The following is a 23,598-nucleotide window of genomic DNA, read 5'->3' as shown; positions in this document are numbered from 1 at the left end:
CCAGAGTTTCTTGCTCTTATGCTCAGCATCATACTGATTGCCAGATCTGGGGGTTGGGAAGGAATTTCCCCCCAGTTCAGAGTGGCAAGATTTGCGGGATTTTTCATTCTCCATTGCATGGAATGTGCAGCTCCTGAAAGGATCATCTGGACATTTCTCACTGTTATGGGGCACGACCCCCTGCTGCAGCACGCTCCGAGTAACAAGTTCTGTCTAATAGCCCTCAGGTTCAGGGAAATGTGACCTATGGCCAGAGTGTGAAGAGTAACCTTTGGATTCAGGGCAATATGGCCTAGTAGCTAAAGACAATGAAGTTGCCCCTATGTCACAGGCCAGAGTCTCTAACCTTCTGGAGCTCCTGTAGAGAGTCCTTCCCCTTCAGCATCCAGCCCAGACTGAGCTAAGTCGCTCCCGTTTTTACTGCCCCAACACTTGGAGCATGCCCAGTACAGCTGAGGGATGGGAATTCCTCCACCCACAGGGCATTAACCCCTGCTGGCCCAGTGCAGAGTATGCACACCACATCACACAGCCTCTCTGTTAAGAGAGGACAGGTTTGTGTTCTCTCCCCAGCACTCCGCCTACCCAGTATAATCTCCCAGGTCTCTGGCTCCCGTTGTCAGAGTCTCTGTCTAGTAAAGACCAGCTTGGCTTAACAAGGAGATCTTGCATGATCTCAAAATAAAAAAGGAATCATATAAAAAATGGAAACTAGGACAACTAACAAAGGATGAATATAGGCAAGCAACACGGGAATGCAGGGGCAAGATTAGAAAGGCAAAGGCACAAAATGAGATCAAACTAGCTACAGGCATAAAGGGAAACAAGAAGACCTTTTATAAATACATTAAAAGCAAGAGGAAGACCAAGGACAGGGTAGGCCCACTGCTTAGTGAGGAGGGAGAAGCAGTAACAGGAAACTTGGAAATGGCAGAGATGCTCAATGACTTCTTTGTTTCGGTCTTCACCGAGAAGTCTGGAGGTGTGCCTAACGTAGTGAATACAAGCAGAGAGAGGGTAAGTTTAGAAGATAGGATACACAAAGAACAAGTTAAAAATCACTTAGGAAAGTTAGATGTCAGCAAGTCACCAGGTCCTGATGAAATGCATCCCAGGATACTCAAGGAGCTGATAGAGGAGGTATCTGAGCCTTTAGCTATGATCTTTGAAAAATCATGGCAGACAGGGGAGATTCCAGAAGACTGGAAAAGGGCAAATATTGTGCCCATCTATAAAAAGGGGAATAAGAACAACCCAGGAAACTACAGACCGGTCAGTTTAACGTCTGTCCCAGGGAAGATAATGGAGCAGGTAATTAAGGAAATCCTATGCAAACACTTGGAAGGTAATAAAGTGATAGGGAATAGCCAGCATGGGTTTGTGAAGAACAAGTCATGCCAAACTAATCTGATAGCTTTCTTTGATAGGATAACGAGCCTTGTGGATAAGGGAGAAGCGGTGGATGTCATATACCTAGACTTTAGTAAGGCGTTTGATACGGTCTCACATGATATTCTTATTGATAAACTAGGCAAATATAACTTAGATAGGGCCACAATAAGGTGGGTGCATAATTGGCTGGATTACCGTAGTCAGAGAGTTGTTGTTAATGGTTCTAAATCATGCTGGAAAGGGATAACAAGTGGAGTCCCTCAAGGGTCTGTTTTGGGACCCGTACTGTTCAATATCTTCATCAATGATGTAGATATTGGGATAGAGAGTATGCTTATTAAGTTTGCAGATGATACCAAACTGGGTTGGGTTGCAACTTCTTTGGAGGATAGGGACATAATTCAAAATGACCTTAGCAAGTTAGAGAAATGGTCAGAGGTAAACAGGATGAGGTTTAATAAAGAGAAATGCAAAGTGCTCCACTTAGGAAGGAACAATCAGTTCCATACGTACAAGTTGGGAAGCGACTGTCTAGGAAGGAGCATGGCGGAAAGGGATCTAGGGGTCATAGTGGACCACAAGTTGAATATGAGTCAACAGTGTGATGCTGTTGCAAAAAAAGCAAATATGATTCTAGGTTGTATCAACAGGTGTGTTGTAAGCAAAACTCGTGAAGTCATTCTGCCGCTCTACTCTGCACTAGTTAGGCCTCAGCTGGAGTACTGTGTCCAGTTCTGTGTGCCACATTTCAAGAAAGATGTGGAGAAATTGGAAAGGGTACAGAGAAGAGCGACAAGAATGATTAAAGGTTTAGAGAACATGACCTATGAAGCCAGGCTTCATGAACTGGGCTTGTTTAGTTTGGAAAAAAGAAGATTAAGGGGGGACATGATAGCGGTTTTCAAATATCTAAAAGGGTGTCACAAGGAGGAAGGCGAAAATTTGTTCCTCTTGGTTTCTGAGGACAGGACAAGGAGTAATGGGCTTAAAGTGCAGCAGGGGAGGTTTAGATTGGACATTAGGAAAAAATTCCTAACTGTCAGGGTGGTCAAATATTGGAATAAATTGCCAAGGGAGGTGGTGGAATCTCCCTCTTTGGAGATATTTAAGAACAGGTTAGATAGACATCTGTCAGAGATGGTGTAGACGGAGCTTGGTCCTGCCTTGAGGGCGGGGGCCTGGATTCGATGACCTCTTAAGGTCCCTTCCAGTCCTATTATTCTATGATTCTATGAAATCTTTGGAGCTCCTGTGTTGATGTCTTCACGAAGGTCGATATTCACAATCTTGAACAGCTTCTTTAAATGTGGGCCAGTCTCAGCCTAATACCAGGGGATAGGTCAATTGTGGTGCCAAATCACCTGGAGGACCTCCTCCCAGCCATGGATCTCAAGCCTTACAGAGGCAGTTGGATAGAGTCATATATCCCCATGGATACATTGTAGGTGCACCATACCTCTGAGGGTTTGAGTCTGGACTAGTTGCTCTTGTACAACCAGCTGATTGCGGATGGAGTCCATCAAGTCAGTAGCCCAATTTCCCTCCACAGACACTGGCGTCTCTAGATTTCTCAGGCCAGGTTTCCTTGCCTGGTGACCAGGGGAGCCAGACATGGCCATAGCTATAGTCTATATATGGGCAATCTTGCTTATAGTGCCCCTCTTAGTCACACCCAGCAATGGGCCTCTTTTTCCTCCCACGGGGACTTTGCTAAATTGCCATCAGTGCTCTGGACATGGATTTTGGCACGTCCAGGGTAAGAGGCATGTGGTGTGGCAGGGTCAGTCCCACTCCTGGGTCCCTGACCTCTGTTCAGCCCACTGTCCCACAGTCTAGGAGTCACAGTATATGGTTCACTCGCCTTGGTTTGGGGTTTGTTGTCTCCCTGTAGTCTTTAACAAGGCCGATACTGCTCTCTTGGCTCCTCCAGTCTCCTTCTCAGGTGTCTTTCTCTCTCTCTCTCTCAAACTCCTTCACAGCTCTCCAAACTTCTTCTCAATTCTCTCTTCCTCCCCCACCCACAGGGAGGGTTTTTAAATAGGCCTCCAGACAGCCCCAATCAGCTTCACTTGGACCTTATTGATTTGTAGCCACCCTGTCTCAGCTGCCCCTAATTAGCCAGGATTGCTGACTCTCTCTGCAAGGGCTGCCTCTCTCCCCTTCCACAAAGCCCTTTAACCTGCTCTATCCCATCTGTTCTGTCACAGTGAGTACGCACTCCCTGGTTCCTTTTGTTTCTTAGTGCTTTCCAACTTCTGGGGCAGGTCGCAGGTCATTCTCCACTGGTCCCACTGCAGTTTCAAGTGATGTCAGCTGGTGGCATTGGACCCATTACTTTGCTTCTGTGTGTGGAGCACTCACAAACTGTTCAAATCTGGTTAAGTCTCCTGGACTTAACCACTTCCATCAATGGGCCCAGATGTATTGGGCCATAGACTGCGGTTGAGCCCCTGGCAGGGTACTCTTCTTTGTGCAGCTGCTTGTGGTAAGTCTCTGGGCTGATATCAGTGTGGTCCAATATATCACCTCTTTCACCCTTACCTAATTCAAAGCCTCTCTTGAATCAAGGTTGCAGTAGGCCATCTGTGCCTGTCCCATTGAATATGGAGCCCATAATGTGGCTCAATGTTCCTGGGCCAACAGGCAGTTGTAGCAACCAGTTCAAAGGTAATTAGAAATGCCTCCAGATCATATCTGGCTCCATCTTAGTCAAATTAATAGGAAGATCTGTCAAGGTGGCTCTCGACCTTGCTCCCGTGGCAGCAAGTCCAATAGCACTGCAATCTGTTGGACCAGGCTGTCCTGTTGGTGTTGGGTTGCCAGCTCATTGAGCAGCTGCTACTGCTGTTCCTGATACTGGGTCATCTGAAGTTGATGCTTTTGGGACAAAGGTTGTACAAGTTGAGTCTGTTGTTGCTGAGTCACCTGCTGTTATTGGTTTTCAAGTATCTACTTCAGGAGCTTCTCCAAATCCATGTTCCCCAAAGGCTACAGGAATGAAGGTTTCCCAATCCCAGTCTTTTCACCTGGACCTCTCAGCAAGTCCTGGACATTGCCTACATTCTCCACAATGTGTCACGGGGTGTGGCTCATTGCTGCAGCACTTCCAACTGGTTGCTCCAGGGAATTAGTTCTAATAGCCCTTAGGTTCAGGGTAGTATGGCCTAATGGCCAGAATCTGTAGAGTAGCCCTTGGGTTCAGGGCAGCACAGTCTAGTGGTTAAAGTCTATGAAGTCACCTCTATGTCACAGGGCAGCACAGCCTAATGGCCAGCATCTCTGAAGTTCTGGAGCTCCTATAGCAGGTCCTTCCTCTCCAGCATCCAGCCCAGACTGATCTAAGTTGCTCCCTTTTATACTGCCCCAGCACTTAGAGCATGCCCAGTACAGCTGAGGGGGTGGAGCTTCTTCTGCCCACAGGGCATTTACACCTTCTGGCCCAGTGCGAGGTATGCACAGGTCATCACACTCACCCAATCAATTACTTGCCATTGCAGAGACTGCAAGGTCTAGTGGCATTCTAGTATCTCAGGTTCTCTGCTGTTAGCAGTTTAAATTCCTGACATCTTAACATAATAATTTAGTCTTGTGAGGACTGAAATGCTTTATGTGTAACCCAAGTTAGTGGGCACAACACAGGGGTAACTGGGTGACATTTGGGCTGCAGTATTCAGGAAGTCAGGGAAGAGGATCTGATGGTCTTATCTAGCTTTAAACTTGATAGAACTATGGGAAAAAATAGTGGATATTTACAAGGCACAAGCTATATCCCAAATGGGTCTGCAGATATTTACCCTTGTTGTGTGGCTGGCTATTAATCTTTAGCCATCTGAGTCAGAATTATAAATGCCAGAAAATAAAGTTGTCTGACATACCTTTATTATTTCACCTCTTCACCCTTTCCAGATTAACTAATTCAGAAAATTGAATTTAAATGTTATATTTAAACCTTGGTCAGGCAAGGTAACAAAGACGTAATATTCCCCCCCAGACAATCTAATAATCCTAAAATGTCATTGATTTTCATGCCTTTTCTACTTTAAATCTTTTCCTAGATTCTAGGAGAGAGATAAATATTTTAATGTTTTCAGTCAACTGTATGGACTTGAATAAAAGATCATAGTATACAAATGTAAATATTCAGTAATCATATTGTTCTCATGAATAAATTATGGCAACATGCATTTGTTCTCCGTGATCTTCAAAGAATGCTTATACAAGTGACAGCTTTCATCTCATCATAATTTCTGAACAGGAAAGACTCATGCATATAGGATTCAATCACATTCCATCTGTTCCAGTACAGCCTCCACCTTTTAGATCTTCTAGTTTCTCATTGTTGATTGCTCAGATTCAGAATGACTAGTATTTCATTAAACTGAGCGATATTTATAGATAGTGTAATAATCATGTAACTACCGCTGTAGTGTGCATGCCACTGCTGTATTCAGTGTACTGCTGTCCCATTCATAAGTTTTTGATGAAGGGAATGCTAAACCAAGTAATACGAGTGAGAGCATGGTACATGATCTCACTGTAAACATGACCTTTTGCTGGGTGTTGGTTTAGTCCATGAAGGTGACAGATTTCTTGAAGGACAGTCCAAGACTATGACCACTTCTTACCACTTTCTGCTCAAATTGCAAGATGCATTTCTTTCACCTTGTTTTCCACTTTTTGCCACAAAGTACCTGCTGCAATGGTTAATGAAGCCATAGCTATCTGCCTGGTAAATTCCTGCTTTAACAGTAATACCTCTACAATGCATGCTAATTACTGAACTGTCATCAGTTCTCTTAATTTGATCCTTAAATTTCATCCTCAGGACAGGCTCTTCTGGATCAGTTATTGTCAGATCTCTAGAGGGTCAGCTCTTAACTCTGTTCTGAAAACTTGAATCAGAACCTGGCTCCATCATCAGATTCTGTCGCTGTAAGTCTCCTGGCTTGGATTGGCTCTTTGCAGGGAGGCTGACACTGAGGAGGGCAGCGCATTTTTTGACTCTGTCCAAAATGAGAAGCTCTGGATATAGCCTGTCATCGATCCAGCCCTTTTCTTCATTTTGGATCCTTTGTGCTCATGGTTCCTGTGCCCGACATAGAACCTGAAACTTGTTTCTTTCTGGCTGAATTGGCTGAAGGCAAAGCTGAAGCTAGTCTCAGAGAAATGGCCTGTTTTGCACTTCTCTGTCCTTCCAGTAAATACTGAGAACAGAGCAGATATGTGGAAGATGAATGCCTGAGTCCAACATACCAAATATTTGACCTATGCATAGGATGCTGGGAATTCTGCAGATGGGACACATCTTTTGATTTCAGGTTTCTTAGCCTTCTGATCAGACATGTTATATTTGTAAGGATCACATAGCATTACAATATAGCTATCCAGCTGGTCACGTTGAAGGAACTGAGGCAAAGTAGCACCATGATCTTTTAAAACTCTTATCCTAAAACATCCAGAGTCCAGAGAAGGGCAGTGAGGGGGAAGGGAGGGTAGAGAGGCAGGTGGATGCTCCATCAGCTACTTCTGACTGAATTACAGTCTGTACCTTTTGTGGGATACTACAGGTGGGAATATGCAGAGGACACTCAAAAGAAAAAACAACTTTCCAAAAGCTTTTTCTAAGAAAATACTACCCCCACCACCACAAGTGAGTGTTTGCATATCATATACTTTACTGCATTGGTCACAAACAAAAAGACATTATGAATAAATACAGGTGATTATGGAAGGAGAAGAACAAGAAATCTGTGATTTGGGAAATGCTCCATTTGAAAATTTGACTATTTCCACTACACTTTCTCCAGTTCTTCCTCATTTTATTTTCTCTCCCAACTCTCTCTTGTGAGTAAGTGTAATGGAGAGGCCCACCTCTCATGAGCAAAGTGTAGGTGTGCCTGCATTTTTTTCCCTGTTCACGATGTCCTATCAGCTGCTGCACTTGTCAGGTGCATCTTTGGTAAATTCAGTCAACTGACAGGCGATCCAGCCTGAGTCTCAGTGTCCAGTTGAATAATGAATGAGCTCCTTTGGGGGTACACAGTACAAAATGTCCCCAGTGTCCTGCAGGCCTCCTGGTCAGTTTTCTAAAACAGTCCAACAGGGCCCAACATGGTACTCTCATTTGGCCTAGCTATGATACAAGGTTCCTATTCTGGAATGGAACAGCACCCAGATTGCTTCTTCTCTGGGGACTCCTGCTCTCTATTTGAGTCCTTTGGGATTCCAACCTTCCTGCTGAGACACCCCTCTTGGACTCAGTTTTCGGACCACAGATCCTCACAGAATAGTCCCAGTGCAGCCCCTTTCCTAGGTGCCACATGTCTAAATCATTTCCTCAGGGTGAGGCCGCTTCCATCAGTGGCTGGTCGGGGGAACCTGGTCCTGTCCCAGTCTGGGTCCCAACTCAGGGATACTTTAAGTATAGCAGCTTTATGCAGTTTCCCTGGGCTACTTCTCTAGTTGAGAATGAGCTAGAATCCATCTTAGTTGAGACCAAGCAGGCAGCCAGAAGCTCGATCCTTGCTCTCCTTATCCCTACAAGTAAACTAGTTGTTTATTCTGAGCAGTCAGCAAGGAGCTATTTTTGGGTTCCTCTCGTTCCTGCCAGCAACTGATCTGGCCAGACCTTTCAGCCCCTGCAGCCAGTGAGGAGCAACTCTTGCTCCCTTTGTCCCTGCAAGCACACTGAACTCACTCTGGACTCAACACCTTTTACAAACCTGCTGAGCTCTGATTGGCTGCATTGCACAGCACCTCTCTAGGTGGCTTGCAGGAACCTCTCCACTGTCCTTTTCTGGGGCAGGGTGTGGCATGATCCACCCTCTCACAATATGGCAGACTAGGAATATTAGTTTTAAAATATGTTCAGAGCACAGGCATCAGTAAAGAAATTCAAGCAGGAAGTCTAGCTTATTCATGTAGTTCAGAACATAAAGCTCAATATCTGAATACATTAAAAGCAGTCTTTTAAAGCTGTCATGAAGCAAGCTTAGTTAAAGTTATGGACAGTTACTTTAGTAATGACATGCACTAAATGTGTTTAAATCAAGTTTAAATTGTGTTTAAAAATAGAATTTATCACTTAAAAATCTGCCTCATCTAAATACAAATGAATTCATTATCTAGTCAGACTGTCACAATATGATGACTTTCTGTTTATCAAAAAAATTCTCTTAGTAGTAGTAGTATTTAGAATGGTTTTCATTTTTTAGCAGATGTTATTTTTCTACTATGTTAAGCTCATCTTCATTCTCTAGAGAATGAAATTCTGAAAATGACAAATATTTTTAGTATTAATAATCATACCTACAAGGTTGTGTTTTTGAAGTGAGACTGTCAAAGAAGAGATAGAACTAATATATCTGAGAATAGTTAACCCATGTTGTGTTCTCATACTTTACCTAAATATCATTAGCATGGAACTTGAAAGAAAACAGAAAATAATTTGAGACATATTTTGCAAATATACTTTTCCATTCTATCCAGTGAAATCGTACTATACATTTTAGAAACGTGCACCTGTTTGTCTATTCATGAGTCTGTTTGTTCAAGAACTCCTCCTAAATGGTAGGAACTAGGACCACTACATTTGTTATGCAGCTTCCTCTCATCATAAAAAAGCAAGGTTAGGGACTGGTTGTGTCAGAAAATTGGGATGTGCTTGGAATTTGATTATTTCTCATAAAATGGAAAGAGAGGGGTCTGGTAGGAGGGAATTATACTATAGAATGACCACAGAGGGGCAGCAGGGATGAGGTTTACCTGGGTGGTCGACAAATACCTTTGATGTCGCCACCCGCGTGTCCAGACTATCGCGCTGAGCCGACAAACAGCTGATCAGCTGTTTGTCGGCTCAGCGCGGCAGCCATGTAAATTTAAATGAAGCGGCGATTATTTAAATCGCCGCTTCATTTTACTATGTCTGGTAGCCTAATCTACATGCCTCTGGCGACAGAGGTATGTAGTCTAGACGTACCCTTAGACTCTGTTGGGGCAGCAGGAGGGCAGGAGTGGAGAAAGGGACAGCTATCTACTATATATTTCAGAAAGTTTATCCATGTCTCTGTGGTTCCCCAGGTCAGGGGACATGCATCCCCCGCCCTGCACCCATGGACCTAGTCCCAAGCTGCTGCAGTGAGAGAGGGCTGGGGTTGTCTTACTCAAACTTATTTGAGTTAAGGACCCAAGCAATGCTGGGTAAATATTCTAGTAATAGATATATTAACTGAACTGAAGTAAAAGGGAAAATTATTTGTATTTGGATTCATATATTTGGTTTCAGTTAGAATGAGATGTCAGATTCTAATAAAACAAGAAAACAGTGGGGGTATGTAATCTGAGGTATGAAAACTGTAATAAAGTGATATAATTATAATACCTTTCCATTTTCCTAGTACCTTTCATGCTGACAGATCCCAAAGCACTTTGCAGACTATAGTTTAGAATAGAATTTTAAACTCTATTAATTTCCTCACGTACCTATATTGCAAGCAGATTGTTTAAAATATCTATTTTATTCTAAGTTAATTCACTCATCACTAACATACAAAAGGTCACATTGCACTAAATCCTTTGAAAGAACAGGCTCATCTAGAGAGTTTGTGTGTCTGAAGAAATATGGATACTATTAAATGTTTCTATGGAGAAAAATCCCACAGATTTAGAAGAGAAAGATTACAAATATGATGAGCTAGACTCTGGTCCAAGTCAACTACTGTAGTGCAAATGGAATGGTAAAGAACCCTAGATAGGCAGTGTCCAGGAGGTAGAGAGTAAGAACAGCCAGGTCCTATGCCACCTCTCATGATGTGGGGGAAGAGAGAGCATGGCCACAGCAGTCCTTAAGCAATGTAGCTAGGGCCATGGATGGAATTCTAACCATGTCTCTGATGGCTATGCCCCCTATCCTCAGACTGAGGACAGTTTTTGTTATAGGAAAGAATCTGAACCCATTTATCAAAGCTGCACAATTTGATATGTTACCTCAATGCATTCCCCAAACATGAAAAAATGGCTTAATGTCTTTTGGAGGAAGGATAGCACTTTTCTCAGGTGAAATGACTTTATACCTTTATCTGTCCATAAAGATAAATACAGTAGTACAAAAAGATCAATAACAGCTAAGGAAAAACACCACTTTAATCCTCAGTGAGGGACAGGTGGTAAACATATTATTTACATTTTATATAATAATAATGATTTCTTATGGCAAAATTCTGGAACAGCTGAGAATCTGGACCTCGTCTGAAGTACTACAGTGATAGGTGCTTTAGAAATGTTTACAGATTTAACTACTTAGCATCATCTTCCCCCCAGCTAGACTTAGTATGTGCACATCAATACAACTCAACAGATCCCCTATGCTCATCAGGCATCAGCATTGCTGACAAAGTTAAAGAGAGCTTGGTTCTTGTCTGACACACAACTCCACTGGAAGTTTCTTTTACATACATTGTTAGTTAGTATGCAGTAGCAATCTGAACTATCCCAATAGTCTTCAGGACATTGGTGACAGCAGATAGATTATCTGACAATAGAGGTCCCCATACCTCTTTATATTGCAGAGACCATGATGATGAGGAGTATGACTTACACAAAGAGTTAATACTGCTTGTCTTTTATATCCACTGAAAATCAGGAGACAAACATGAAGCATATAAACACAGTAAAAGATGTGACAGGACAAAATAGCAGTTCAAAATTACTATGCCACAACATGTAATGGGACATTAACAAGGCGATTCCCACTGTACAAACAACAAATAAACCAACCCTGAAACCCTCTTCCCGAAAAACTGTCTGATACTGGACAGTTCTCTTTTCTTTGCTCAAATGTCTAAAATATCTACATATTGCAAAGGTATCTGCTGCTGAACAAGAAATGGAACAATTTGTTTAGCTCTACTGCCAAATTTGTGACTTAATGGCACCCACACTATAGGTGGGAAAATTCAAATACTATTTTTTTAACAGCAATTACATAAGATTTATTATGCTGTTTCTAGCCGGCATCTTCCAAGTGGACCCTGGTAGCCTGTGGGCATGCTACAGGCAGCCTGCCCAGGATTCTCCTCATGGAATGTTCAAATAAACTTCTTTTCATGCATATTTGGGGTAAAAATACCTCTTATTGGGGCCTGAGTTTGTTAGTATAAAATACACAGAAATTAAACTTCAAAAACCCCCAATGTCCATTCATAAGTAACAGCCCAAGTTCTCTCTTCCTCCTCACAGTCCACAGCCTCTCACCTGCTTGGACAGGGTCTCTCTTATGCCTCCCTACGTGGGGTAACTCCCCTGGTCTCAAGGTCTTCCTTGCAGGAGCCTTTCAATATTCTTTGCACCTCTGCCAGAGCTCTGTGAGCTTCCCCCTCCTCTGTAGATACCTGCTGCTTTTTATAAGGAATCACATGTTCTAATCAGGGTGTGCTTCCCTCTAATCAAGCAATGCTAGTCCAGCTTCCAGGGGCAAGTCATCCTGTTAAAATACCTTATCAAACAAAACACTTTGTCTATTTGACAAAAATAATGCATTACAAAACAGCCAATTTCCTATGCAGAAAGACAAATTGCGGCTGTGATTATCTATTTTCATTGCATTAATAGATATTACTCATTAAAATCTTAATTAAAAGCTGATTATATTTGCACAGAATAAGGAAGCATAAAATAGTGTATATGTATTGTATAAAATCTATTTTCTTTTGCACTTTGAAACACAAAACACTAGTATTGAAATCTTGGCACTACTGAAGTCAACAACAAAGCTTGTATTGTCTTCAGTAGGCCAGAATTTCATCCTAGTTGTTTTCAGCAGTGGGTATGCGTTTACTTGTAAAATATTGTGTATGTTGGATAAAGAAGTGCAAAGCACTCTTAGCAGATTTATTTTCTAGATACAATTCAAACTGACAGTTGCAGTCTAAATGTTATCAGAGTTGAAATTTCATTCTTGTCTCTGCTAAAGACAAACATATGCTCTCAAGAATACATGAAGGGCCCAACTAGTAAAATAATTATTGCTGGAATTTTCAAAAGCTTGTAAATGGCTGTTTGTGAGCTTTGTATGGGGTTACTTGTGGTGACTCAACATATATCTATTGAGTGTCAAGGTGGGAGCCAGTTAACAGGATATATCAAAACAAATTGCATGTGGTAGCAGTTGTGATTTAGGGGAAATCCTTATCACTCCCACATTTACACACTGACTTGCTAAAGCATCAAACACAATGGTTTTGCCTACATACTTTACTGAAACCTGCTATTCCCTGAGCTAATGGGACCTCAATTTTTAATATAATTTGCATGTTGTAGACAATGCATACTGTTGTACCAGAATCATTTCCTTTCCTATAACCCATTGATTGCATAAGCACACTAATTCCTGCCTCTTAACTATAAATGGGAATGTACACTGTTACTTATATAGCACAGATATACAGCCTCTCCCCGAGTTACGAACGAGTTACGGACCAAACACTTGGCCGTAACTCGATCCGTTCGTAACTCGGATCCCATTGAGCTACACGCGACCGCACGGTTCATAAGCGCGGGTCGCATTCGTAACTCAGGGACTGCTTTTACGACCGCTCCATGGGAGCTTTGGTCGTAAGTGCGAACGGTCATAACTCGACCGTTCGCAACTCGGGGAGCGGCCATATACAATTACTTTAATGAATTGATTTTACTGAGTTACAAGAACAGCTCCTTACATTGTAAATATTAGAATATGATTTGCAACATGCAGCCATACATCTGGAGCTCTGGTCTGCAGGCGGCAACTAGTTATTGTGGGTGGTAGAATGTTTTCCTTGGACAAGAACAGACAGTATTTGGTTTCCCAAAGTTATTAATTTATTGACTTTTTACCAGTGAGAGAGGGGCAAATTTTTGGTATATCCAGTTGGTCAAGAAATCTCTTACTATATCAGGCAGAGCCCCTCTTTCTGACCCTTGACTGAACCTGGCACTTCATGGTCTAAAACTGGTCTCTATAAGTAGAGTACACATTCATTTCTCAAAATTGTATACTGAGTTACAATAATTAAAATGTCACTATCCTTCCAAGGAACCTACCAGAAATCCCCACTGATTAGGTAGTTTCTTTTTTACTCGAGCCAAAATTTGACACCTTTTTCATCTTTACTACAAACACACAAATATATTTTGCTAAACAATCTCAACAAAAGGACAGAACTTTTAACTGAAAACAGAGCTTCTCTGAATAGAAATTTCTTGAAATGACTATTTATGTAACAATTCATAAAAGTTTAAATCTTACTATATATTTTAGAAATGTGCATCTGTCTGTCTGTCCATCCGTCTGAGTCCATCTGGTCAAGAACTCCTCCTAAACGGTAAGAATGAGGACCCCCAAATTTTGTATGCCACTTCCACTAATATCTTAAAGCAAGGTAAGGGTTTGGTTGTGCCAAGACACTGGGATGTGCCTGGAATTTGATTGTTTCTCATAATATGGAAAGGGAGTGGGGGTTTGGCGGGAGGGACAGTTATACTGCAGAATGACCACAGGAGAGCAGCAAGGAGGCAGAAATAGGGACCAGGATCTCCATTCCATTGGGCCAGCAGTTGTCTGTTCGTGTGCTTGTCACCTGGACCCCAGCTACTGTTGTGAGAGAGGGCTCAGGCTGTCCTCTCTCCCAGGGAGACTGTCTACTGAACCCCTAATCCCAGCCACATCACAGAACAACGATTTAAATGAAGAAAAAGAAACCTAATTTCAGAGTTATGGATGTGAGCAATGCCGAGTAAATCTTCTAGCTCTCAATAATTACTTTCTGGTCTCAAATTACTATATATATAAGTGTACTGTATTTAACGTCTCTGATTTTAGACATATTGTTAGTTTTCCAATTAAAGAGCATATATGTTCAGTCACATATTTATTTTTGCAAGCCACACAATAGCTCAAAAATGAAATCATTCAAAAAGATACAGATTGTTAAATAATTGCCTTTGTTTTGCCATCTCAAAATAGTTGAACTTGGACTTCCTTTCCTAATTGATTTGTACCATCCCTCCAGCAATGCTGAACAGTTGAATCCAGTCTGTTTTCACATATATCGGTTTCTAATGTACTCTCTGTACATGAGGATGTCTTCTTTTACCAGTGGTTGCATGATGCCTCTGCTGGCCTGGATGTGAGCATGGAAGATATCAATTGATTTCTTATCTGCTTTAGGAGGCTGGACTTCATAAATGTTGTCTTGGGAAAAAGAGGAGATGTGTGTTCTGGAAAATCGAAATCAAACAGTACTAGGATTAGGTCTCAAATCAGCAACATTCTATATCTATCAATTGCACTGTAGCACCTCAATTAATTTTGCCTATAATACATATTAAGTGAACAAATTGAAAGAGAATGCACTATAAATCATTTTCATATTGTATCTAAAATTTCAGCAACACTAACCTTATTATCATAAAAGTTATTATTCACAGTTAATATACTGCACCAGCAGCAACATTTAATATTAAATACTCTTATATTAAGACAAGTTGTCAATAAAGAGAAGCAAGTTAAACTTTATGCTGTCAAAAGGTGAGATTTTTGGGTTTGGAACAGATTAATCAGTGGTTAATGTGCTGCCATCAACAGTACAACTACAACCTACCCATTAACTGTTCTGTATGAATGCAACTTGATTTACTAAAAGCCACAATTTGAAATCAACTTTAGTGAAACACTGTTTCATGGGACTATCAGGCATGTTGACACATCGAAGGTTTAGTTCCCAGCTTGAAGAGACATACCTGGGGGCTAGCTGTAATCAAGCTAGCAGGCATGCTGAAAATAGAATGTAGCCACTGCAGCGCAAGTGGCAGGACAAGCTAACCACCCTGAGTATGTGCCTGTGGTCTCTGACAGGCATGTATTCAGGATAGCTAGCCCCTCCTGCAGCTCTCGTTGTGATGGCTTCACTCTTTTTGGCTTGCTAGTTTGATTAAGAGCTAGTGAAGATGTGTGTCCTCAAGCTAGGAATCATATCCCAACCTCAAAATTTACACATACTTTATGAGTTGTCTAGAACATTTGACAAAAATTCTCCTGTAACTATTAATCATAAACAAGAAAATATATCCCAGCAATCAGAAATCTGGCACTCGAGTTTCAAGGGGATGGTGCCAATTTTCTAAATCATCAATTTCATATGTTCTGGCTCACGTCTTCTAGATGTCTGTTAAATTATCTACTTTACAAAGAACTTTAACAAAAATACTCAGGATCATTTTTCATTGGAACACTGTGGTTTTAAGTTTGGACAATAGCTTCTTCACCTCCACACATACTAAACGGTAGGGATGAGAACATTTATTCATTTACATGATTAACATATCCCTGGGCTCACTGGTTAATCATAATGGTTACATACACCCCCAACCAGTGTCTGTGGGCCTGTGCATGCCGGCTCTCATGGAGCCACCAACTCCTTCTGCCCCCACTGCCTCCCACAGAGGCAGTAGTGTGGGTGGGGGATGGCGGGAGCCAATGGTTGAGAGAAGGCGGGGGGGCGGGGCGAGGAGGGAAAGGAGCTGGGCAAGCAGGAGCTGGTGCTTATTTTTGACCATTCAATAGTTTGAGATGGGAGAGAGAGATTGGGGCAACAGAGCACATCCTGATTCAGACTAATATTTCTATGGGAAATTGAGCCATCAGCCACAGATCCTCGTCTTCTCTATAGCTGGACATGGTAATAAAGTCATTCCACATACAATTTGTTTTTCTTCAGTGATGACCAAATTTGCTCCTTTTAAATTATTCTAGATTTTAATAGTGGAACAGGACAGCGACAATGAGGTAAGTTTTATATAAAACTTTTACAAGAAAAGCAGCTACTTGAATTTAATGATACATTTTCATATATGAACATTTAAGTTGGTTACAGTATGGCTGTCCCCTTATTGATCATTCAGTTCTCTTCTGTCATCTTTGTTGAATATGTCTTCATTAATGTACATTCAAAATTTTCTATGCTGTACAGTTTTCATCTGTGGTATGCTTTCATTATTGCACATTGCTATTTCTTTGTGTAGTGCTTTGTTGGTATCTTAGCAACAGTGCACTGCATTCAAATACAGAGAAGGGTCTCTATTGTTTAAGACAACTACTGCATGTGCGCTGTTTTAATAAAAACTATAACTACTTATGTTTTATTGTTTGGTTACCAAAGCCCCATTCCTTTCTAATCACCTCTTTGTTAGGAACTCTAAATTGTAAGCTGTTTTGATAATTCCAGTAAAAATGGCATTGTTTCTCTTGGGATTTATTTTTCACTTGCACTTGGCACTCTGAAATCTGAGTATCCCTGTTCTGGGAACACCCGTAGTTCAGACCCTTGTAGGGGGAGGTGGAAGTGGCTCATCATGCTGCTTCTTCCCCTCCCTCCCTCTTTCCCCAGCTGGGAAAACAGAAGCACAGCATTGCTTTAGAAGCTTTTCTCCCACTGCTCCCATAGCGGCAGTGGTGTGGTGTGGTGGTGGTGGTGGTGCCTGGGAGCGATGATGGTGGTGGAGCCATGTGTGCTCGCAGGAGTGGGGTGTTAGGAAAGTGCCCCACCGCTGTTCCCCAGACCTCAACACCCATTTCCCTCATGTACCCTCCCTCTTTCTCACACCACACTCCAGCACCCTGCATGATCTGAAAACTTCCTTAATCTGGAATACTCTATTTCCCAGGGTTACCGATTAAACAGGTTCAAGTTTATTGTGATTGCAATTCATATTTCAGGGAAAATTAAGATTTTGTTGAAGAATGAGGGAGAGTATGGATATGGGAAAGTTAATGAAAACAGTAATCTTGTTTGTTGCAATTGTCTTGTCATTATACCATTCAGCAACAGTATTTGCACAGTGTTATGGTGTCGTCAAGAAGGACACTTTCTCTCTGAAATCTACAAATAAATATGGTCTCGATGTTCAAAGACATCATTTAAAGTAGGTCTCGGGATAGAAGTAAAACCTAAAAGGCAGTTTTTAAAGGAGTGAGTGGTGATGCATTATTGTTCAGAGAATCAAAGGAAATGGAGTCACAAAGAAGCCACCGTGATTGGTTCCATGCTGCCTCGTTTTCCTCTAAATTCTGGGGATCAGCAAAATAAGGGGGAAAATCCCACTCCACTACCCTAGTGCTTTGCTCCACTCCCATGTATAAGAACATAAGAACGGCCAAACTGGGTCAGACCAATGGTCCATCCAGCCCAGTATCCTGTCTGCTGACAGTGGCCAATGCCAGATGCCCCAGAGGGAGTGAGCACAATAGGGAATCATCAAGTGATCCATCTTCTGTCATCCATTTCCAGCCTCTGACAAACAGAGGCTAAGGACACCATTCCTACCCATCCTGGCTAATAGCTGTTGATGGACTAACCTCCATGAATTTATCTAGTTCTTTTTCGAATCCTGTTAAAGTTCTGGTCTTCACAACATCCTCTGTAAAGGAGTTTCACAGGTTGACTGTATGCTAGGTGAAGAAAAACTTCCTTTTGTTTGTTATAAACCTGCTACCTATTACGTAGTTGCATTTGGTGACCCCTAGTTCTTATGTTATGGGAATAAGTAAATAACTTCTCCTTATTCAGTTTTTCCACACAAGTCATGATTTTATAGACCTCTATCATATTCCCCCTTAGTCTCCTCTTTTCTAAACTGAAAAGTACCAGTCTTTTTAATCTTTCTTCATATGAGACCCTTTTCAAACCCTTAATTATTTTGTTGCCCTTTTCTGAACCTTTTCCAATGCCAATATATCTTTTTTGAGATGAAGCGACCACACATCCAACCTAAAATCTTTTGCATCCAACCTACAAACTTTTAATCCTAAAGGACCTAGCAATAATTTGGTAAACCAATAATTAATTGGTGGAGACTTCTGTTGCTCGTTCACATCTCAAAAGTCCTCCATGAAGTTTTCCTTCCCTAGCCTTGAGATAGATCACTTTATGCAAATTGAAGTTCATCACAGGTTCAAAGGAATGGGCAAGACAAGAGCTGCACATTCCATTCTGCCAGAAAATATATGTTACTACAAACTGGCTGTTGCATTAAAGTAGGATGGGCTGCAAAAGTAGCAGTTCCCAGGACTGCAGGACCAGAATAATCACGTGAAACTCCAAGAACATACTGATGCCAGGACCTCAAGAAAGCAGGTCCATATTTTAGAACTAATACACTTAAGCAATGAGCATTTTACAAACTAGACAAAAGATAGGAGGCAGCTGCTCACTACAGTAATCATAGGAGAGGAGTATCATCATAAGACAGATTTCTAATAGATCAAGGGAAGAAAAGACCCTACAGAGAAGGAGATTTCCACCACTGAAGGAGAAATCCCTGAAAGAGAAATAGAAGTGAGCTCATAGCAAAAGTTCATTCAGAGCACAGAAAGATCCATAATTGAAAGATCAACCAGTCTGGCATCAGAGAGGTGAAAAATGGGGAGAATCCTGGCCAGTGTGGAGGGAAGTGTCTAGTGTCTCTCTACTGAAAGGGAAACCCTGAATTATTATATATTTGTGATCAATATCTATTGCATAATCCTATCCACGAACTGGAAACAGAAGCCCTGATGAGCAGATGCACGGAGAGTACAAAGATATGTAAATACTTTAGAAGCAGAGACCAGAGAAGGCAAGATCACCTGAAGAGCAGCCTTAGGAATTTCTATCCAAGATGTTGATTGCCAGGTGCTAAAGCTGACAGGCCAGAGTTTTAGAGTGAGATGAGCCAAACTGTAATGGTTTTATTATGTTCTGACCATTAAAATCTAAATCAAGAAAATAACAAGCATAGAAATAACTAGATTCATTACAGTGATTTGGTTAAACAAAAAATTGTCAATAAAAATGTAATTTAATACATTGCTAACATTTTAAAATTGGAAACAGAATATTGCTTGTGGACCATACATTTTATTAATTTAATATTTAAATCTTAAATATGGTCCATTGCCAAAACAAATTTGAAAGCTCCCAATAAAAGATAAATTGCAAAGCATTATCATAGTAATAAAAAGTAATTGAACAGGTCCCTGGCTAAAATAGGATAATTTGAACTAGACAAAATGTAAAAGTAACACAGAAATCATGAAAGAAAACTTTGGGTACATGAATCTTCTGGCAAAAGAGAACTACATCACTATGACCTTGCTAAAGAACCTGGGATCAGAGGCCAGGCCAAATGAAAGTGTCAAGAATTTCAGTGTAGGCTAGACAATCAAAGATTAGGACAGAAAAAGGTGGGAAAGAAAAGAAAGATATGGTATATGGTACGAGCAACAGAAGTCTCCAACAATTAATTACTGGTTTACCATATCGTATATGGTACATAGAGTATCTAACTTGAAGAGCTTATAATTTAAAAGAGAAAAGACAGATGGGAGGACAGAATATTATTCTTAGTTTACAGGTGTGGAACTGAGGCACTGGGGTCCAGTAACTCAATCACAAGACTAACCCATGCTTTTGGGCTCTATTTGAGCTTCAGTAACACTTTTTTAAACAACCTCTTACAAAAGAGAACTATGTAGCACTTTAAAGACTAACAAGATGGTTTATTAGATGATGAGCTTTCGTGGGCCAGACCCACTTCCTCAGATCAAATAATGGAAGAAAATAGTCACAACCATATATACCATATGGTATATATGGTTGTGACTATTTTCTTCCATTATTTGATCTGAGGAAGTGGGTCTGGCCCACGAAAGCTCATCATCTAATAAACCATCTTGTTAGTCTTTAAAGTGCTACATAGTCCTGTATTTTGTTTCAGCTACACCAGACTAACACGGCTACATCTCTATCACTATCTTACAAAAGAGGAGATGCTTACTTTCTCCAGTTTAGGGAAGTGGATTTAAGAGGAAATTTTAGTGATATAATTATTATTCTCCCATTTGCACTTGAGCGCCTGAAAAATCAGTGAAGAATAAATAAGAAAAATACTTATTCTTTTTAGAATTCCTTGTTAAGGGTCTCTTTTCTTTCCTCTTTGTCCTCAGAAACCCAGAAATACAGAGTAGAAAAGAATACAGTAGCAGAAAATTGTGGAAGGATTTCATGCTACCAGAAGAGGAAGAAAAAAATTAAGTAGATTGTCACTATGTATGTATTTCCTGAGATTGACAGAATATTTACAGAATATTTACAAATAGTCTCTGTACAGTACAGAACAGCATTCTATTTTAAAATAGTGCATGAAAAACAGGAAATACGTAAATGAAATGAAAAAAATTACTTATCTTTAAAATTACTTTGTCACTAAAACATATGGGTTAATAGAGTACTGAATAGGAAACAGTGTTGAGTGGCAAAACTATTGGTAAATTAGAACCACCTGTCTAGTGATTACAGTATATTCACTTAGCTTTCATTTGCTAAGCATGCAGCAGAATCAAGAGACCATTCACTTGCTTTTCCTAATATAAATCTAACATTAAAAGTAAAAGGAGATGATCATTTTAAGGGTATATAATCAATTAATTTCTTTTGTATCTGACTGACCAGGTGTCAGCTCTTCCCAAGATGGCAGGCATGAGCTAAGAACTGAAACTCGATTGGAAACCAGACTTGTACAAATCATTATTAGTGTTAATAAGAATTATGTTGTGTTTAGACTTGCTGCATGCATTAACCTCACTTGTAATGTCTGTCGTGAGCCACCCTGACAATGTGACAAAAAAATTAATATTTTTAATTAAAATTGTTTTAATCAAGCATTCTAAAAATGCATATTATCCTCTTGAAAATAAGTTGGAAACATCTTAAATTAATCTGTATTTCAAAAATCTTTTAAAAACAAAGCTAATAAAAATACTGGAAAGTCTAGGCACATCTGACAGGAACTTAGTCCTGGGGAGACAAACTCAACTTGGTAATTTTACCTTACAGTGTTTTAAATTACTAGACTAGGTTGTTCAAAATTATGGTTAACTGTCATTTTTGCAAGATTTTGACTTTTCTTCAAATCCTTCCTGGTTGATTGTTGGCACCAAATCATTATTGGGAATAACTTCAGTATTTAGAATTTATTGTTGGTTTCAATCCTGCAGTTGATTCTGACTGGGCACTTGGGCCTGCAGATCTAGAGTGAGTTGCAGAATTGGGACCTTAGTATTTCAGATCACCTTGTTATTCTTTTCTGTTCAGATACTTTCAATAACTGCATATGTTATTTCTGCTAATTTCTCTTCAATCATTTACTTATGCTCTCCTAACCATCCGATAAGAATGTATCTAGATACTCATTGTTCTACATTTTCCATAGACTTCTAACGATTAATAAAGTTCAGTATTAATAATTTATGACATCCTACATACTTTCTTCTAGTCACATCTCTCTCAAAGGTTTATCAAATCTATTAGTTCTGCAACTGCTATATTAAACATTTATTTTCAGTTAACAGTTTAACATACATTAATATTATTCTGGAATAAATTAACAATTTTCAGATCCAAAAGAATATATTTGAAAAAGGATTCTGATTTGAACATTCCTGATAAGAGTACTGGATGTGCAGTTATAGAAGATTAATTTACAATTCTAAAATACATGTTTCACATAGAGCTGCATATTAATTTAAATTAATTGAGATTTTATTGGCAGGATATATTATACAAGTGTTACCCAAGTGAGAAAATGACAGAATGCTAGATATCTGTTCTGGGCATCTTTTATCCTGTCTTCTGAGTGCCAGAGCTAACTCCAGCTACAGGGCAGCCTGTGTTGGCTGTTCAGCTGTTCCCGCGGGGATGAGGGGCAGGACTCAAAGCAAATGCCATATCCCCTTTGCCACTCCACAACCTACCCCACCTCCCTGCCTTCCGGGCATCCATAGCACAGTTATATATTATGTTTGGAGTATGAGACCTGTGTCCAAGATGAGTAATGGAAGCTGACAAAAGAATACTTAGAAAATATTTGTGGCATTCATGATATTTTCATTTCAGACATCCAGTCAGTGATTTTTCAGGTATAGTGTCAAACTTCAAAGAATTCCCTCAGAAAAGGGAACTGCCGCAACAATTCAACAAAAAGTAAAAAACAAACAAACAAACAAACTGTACTCACATATTTATAACCCCATCTAGATTGTGTTTTGAACAAAGCTGCTGGCTGCTCTTGTCTTGTTTATGTTGATTCTGCCCCAAATGCACAAACCTGAGTAGCAGTAGATAAAATTACAAGTCATAAAGGGAGCAACAACTATTTGCAATAACTTCAATGAATTGATGGAAGTGACACAGTTCAGCACAATTTGCAGTCATTCAGTTTCAGTAAGGCACACTGAGTACATTAAAGGACAGCTGGAACATTTACTTTACTTTATACAAAAGTGAGGGTCATGACTAATACACTAATCTTGTTCTCATTTTTTTAAGTTCCTTTTAAAACTTTAGTTTGGGTACATTTGGGGCCATTTTCACTTTCGCTAGGAGGAAGTCTTGGCCACTGGTAGGCATTACTCACTATTTTACAGGCAGCACATAGGGCCATCAGCAAAAAGAGACAGAGTTAACTGCTGTTTCCAACAGCATGGACTCCCCACAGAAGATCTTTAGGAGGAGAGAGAAGGATGAGCACTCAGGTGCCATCACTGGAATTGAGCATTAGGGAAGCTATATAGAGAAGCAAGCTAAACAGATGGGAAGTTGGCTCAAGTTTATTTTAGACAATCCTGACCCTGAGCTCTCTCCTACTGTGAAAAGCTGCCCTCCCATTTCACTTATTTAATCTTTTTATCTGGAGAACCCTTTGATCTGCCACCAGAAAGATACGCCATCTGTCTTCCTCCCCTACCCACTCTATACTTTCAGAGTAGAGGATTTTCCCAGTCCCCACAAGTCTTGTGGAAGGGAAAGTATCCACCAGCAGCAAATGAAAGGGAAATCAGGACAGGAGCTGTGAAAGGTGAACCAGGCTAGTGATTATATAGGGAAAATGGAAGGTAACTCAGCGCTAACTCCATTTGCATATGGCAGACTTGAGCTCTTTAAAAATAGAAAAATAGAATTCTGAAAAATAGAAAGTCTGAATATCAGTTAGAAACATTCACCCCCAAACAAAAATTTTGATAAGATGTTATAGTTGACACTTCTACCTCTATGCAAGAGACAGAAACATAATACTTTTCTCACAAAAAGGTTAATTTATGTAATTTAACATGCATTTTATACCAACAACTGTTTA

At 40.4% G+C, this 23,598-nt stretch overlaps 1 protein-coding gene across 2 annotated transcripts in view; it reads right to left on the bottom strand.

Annotated features, from left to right (window-relative positions):
- Window positions 1–10,515: 10,515 nt before the first annotated feature.
- Window positions 10,516–23,598, bottom strand: part of FIG4 (FIG4 phosphoinositide 5-phosphatase) — a 100,638-nt gene continuing 87,555 nt past the window's right edge. For both annotated transcript variants that reach the window (XM_075923979.2, XM_075923980.2), the window contains exons 22-23: window positions 22,480–22,569; window positions 10,516–14,646 (exon numbers count right to left, since the gene is read on the bottom strand). In XM_075923979.2, the coding sequence (XP_075780094.2) occupies window positions 14,469–14,646; window positions 22,480–22,569 (268 nt within the window). In that variant the 3' untranslated portion in view covers window positions 10,516–14,468. The remainder of the gene's footprint in view (window positions 14,647–22,479; window positions 22,570–23,598) is intronic.

This window comes from Pelodiscus sinensis, chromosome 3 (assembly GCF_052426305.1).
Source record: "Pelodiscus sinensis isolate ZL-2025 chromosome 3, ASM5242630v1, whole genome shotgun sequence".
Classification (NCBI taxonomy): domain Eukaryota; kingdom Metazoa; phylum Chordata; order Testudines; family Trionychidae; genus Pelodiscus; species Pelodiscus sinensis.
The sequence above is the reverse complement of the archived record's forward strand: the minus strand, read 5'-3'. Positions and strand labels throughout refer to the sequence as shown.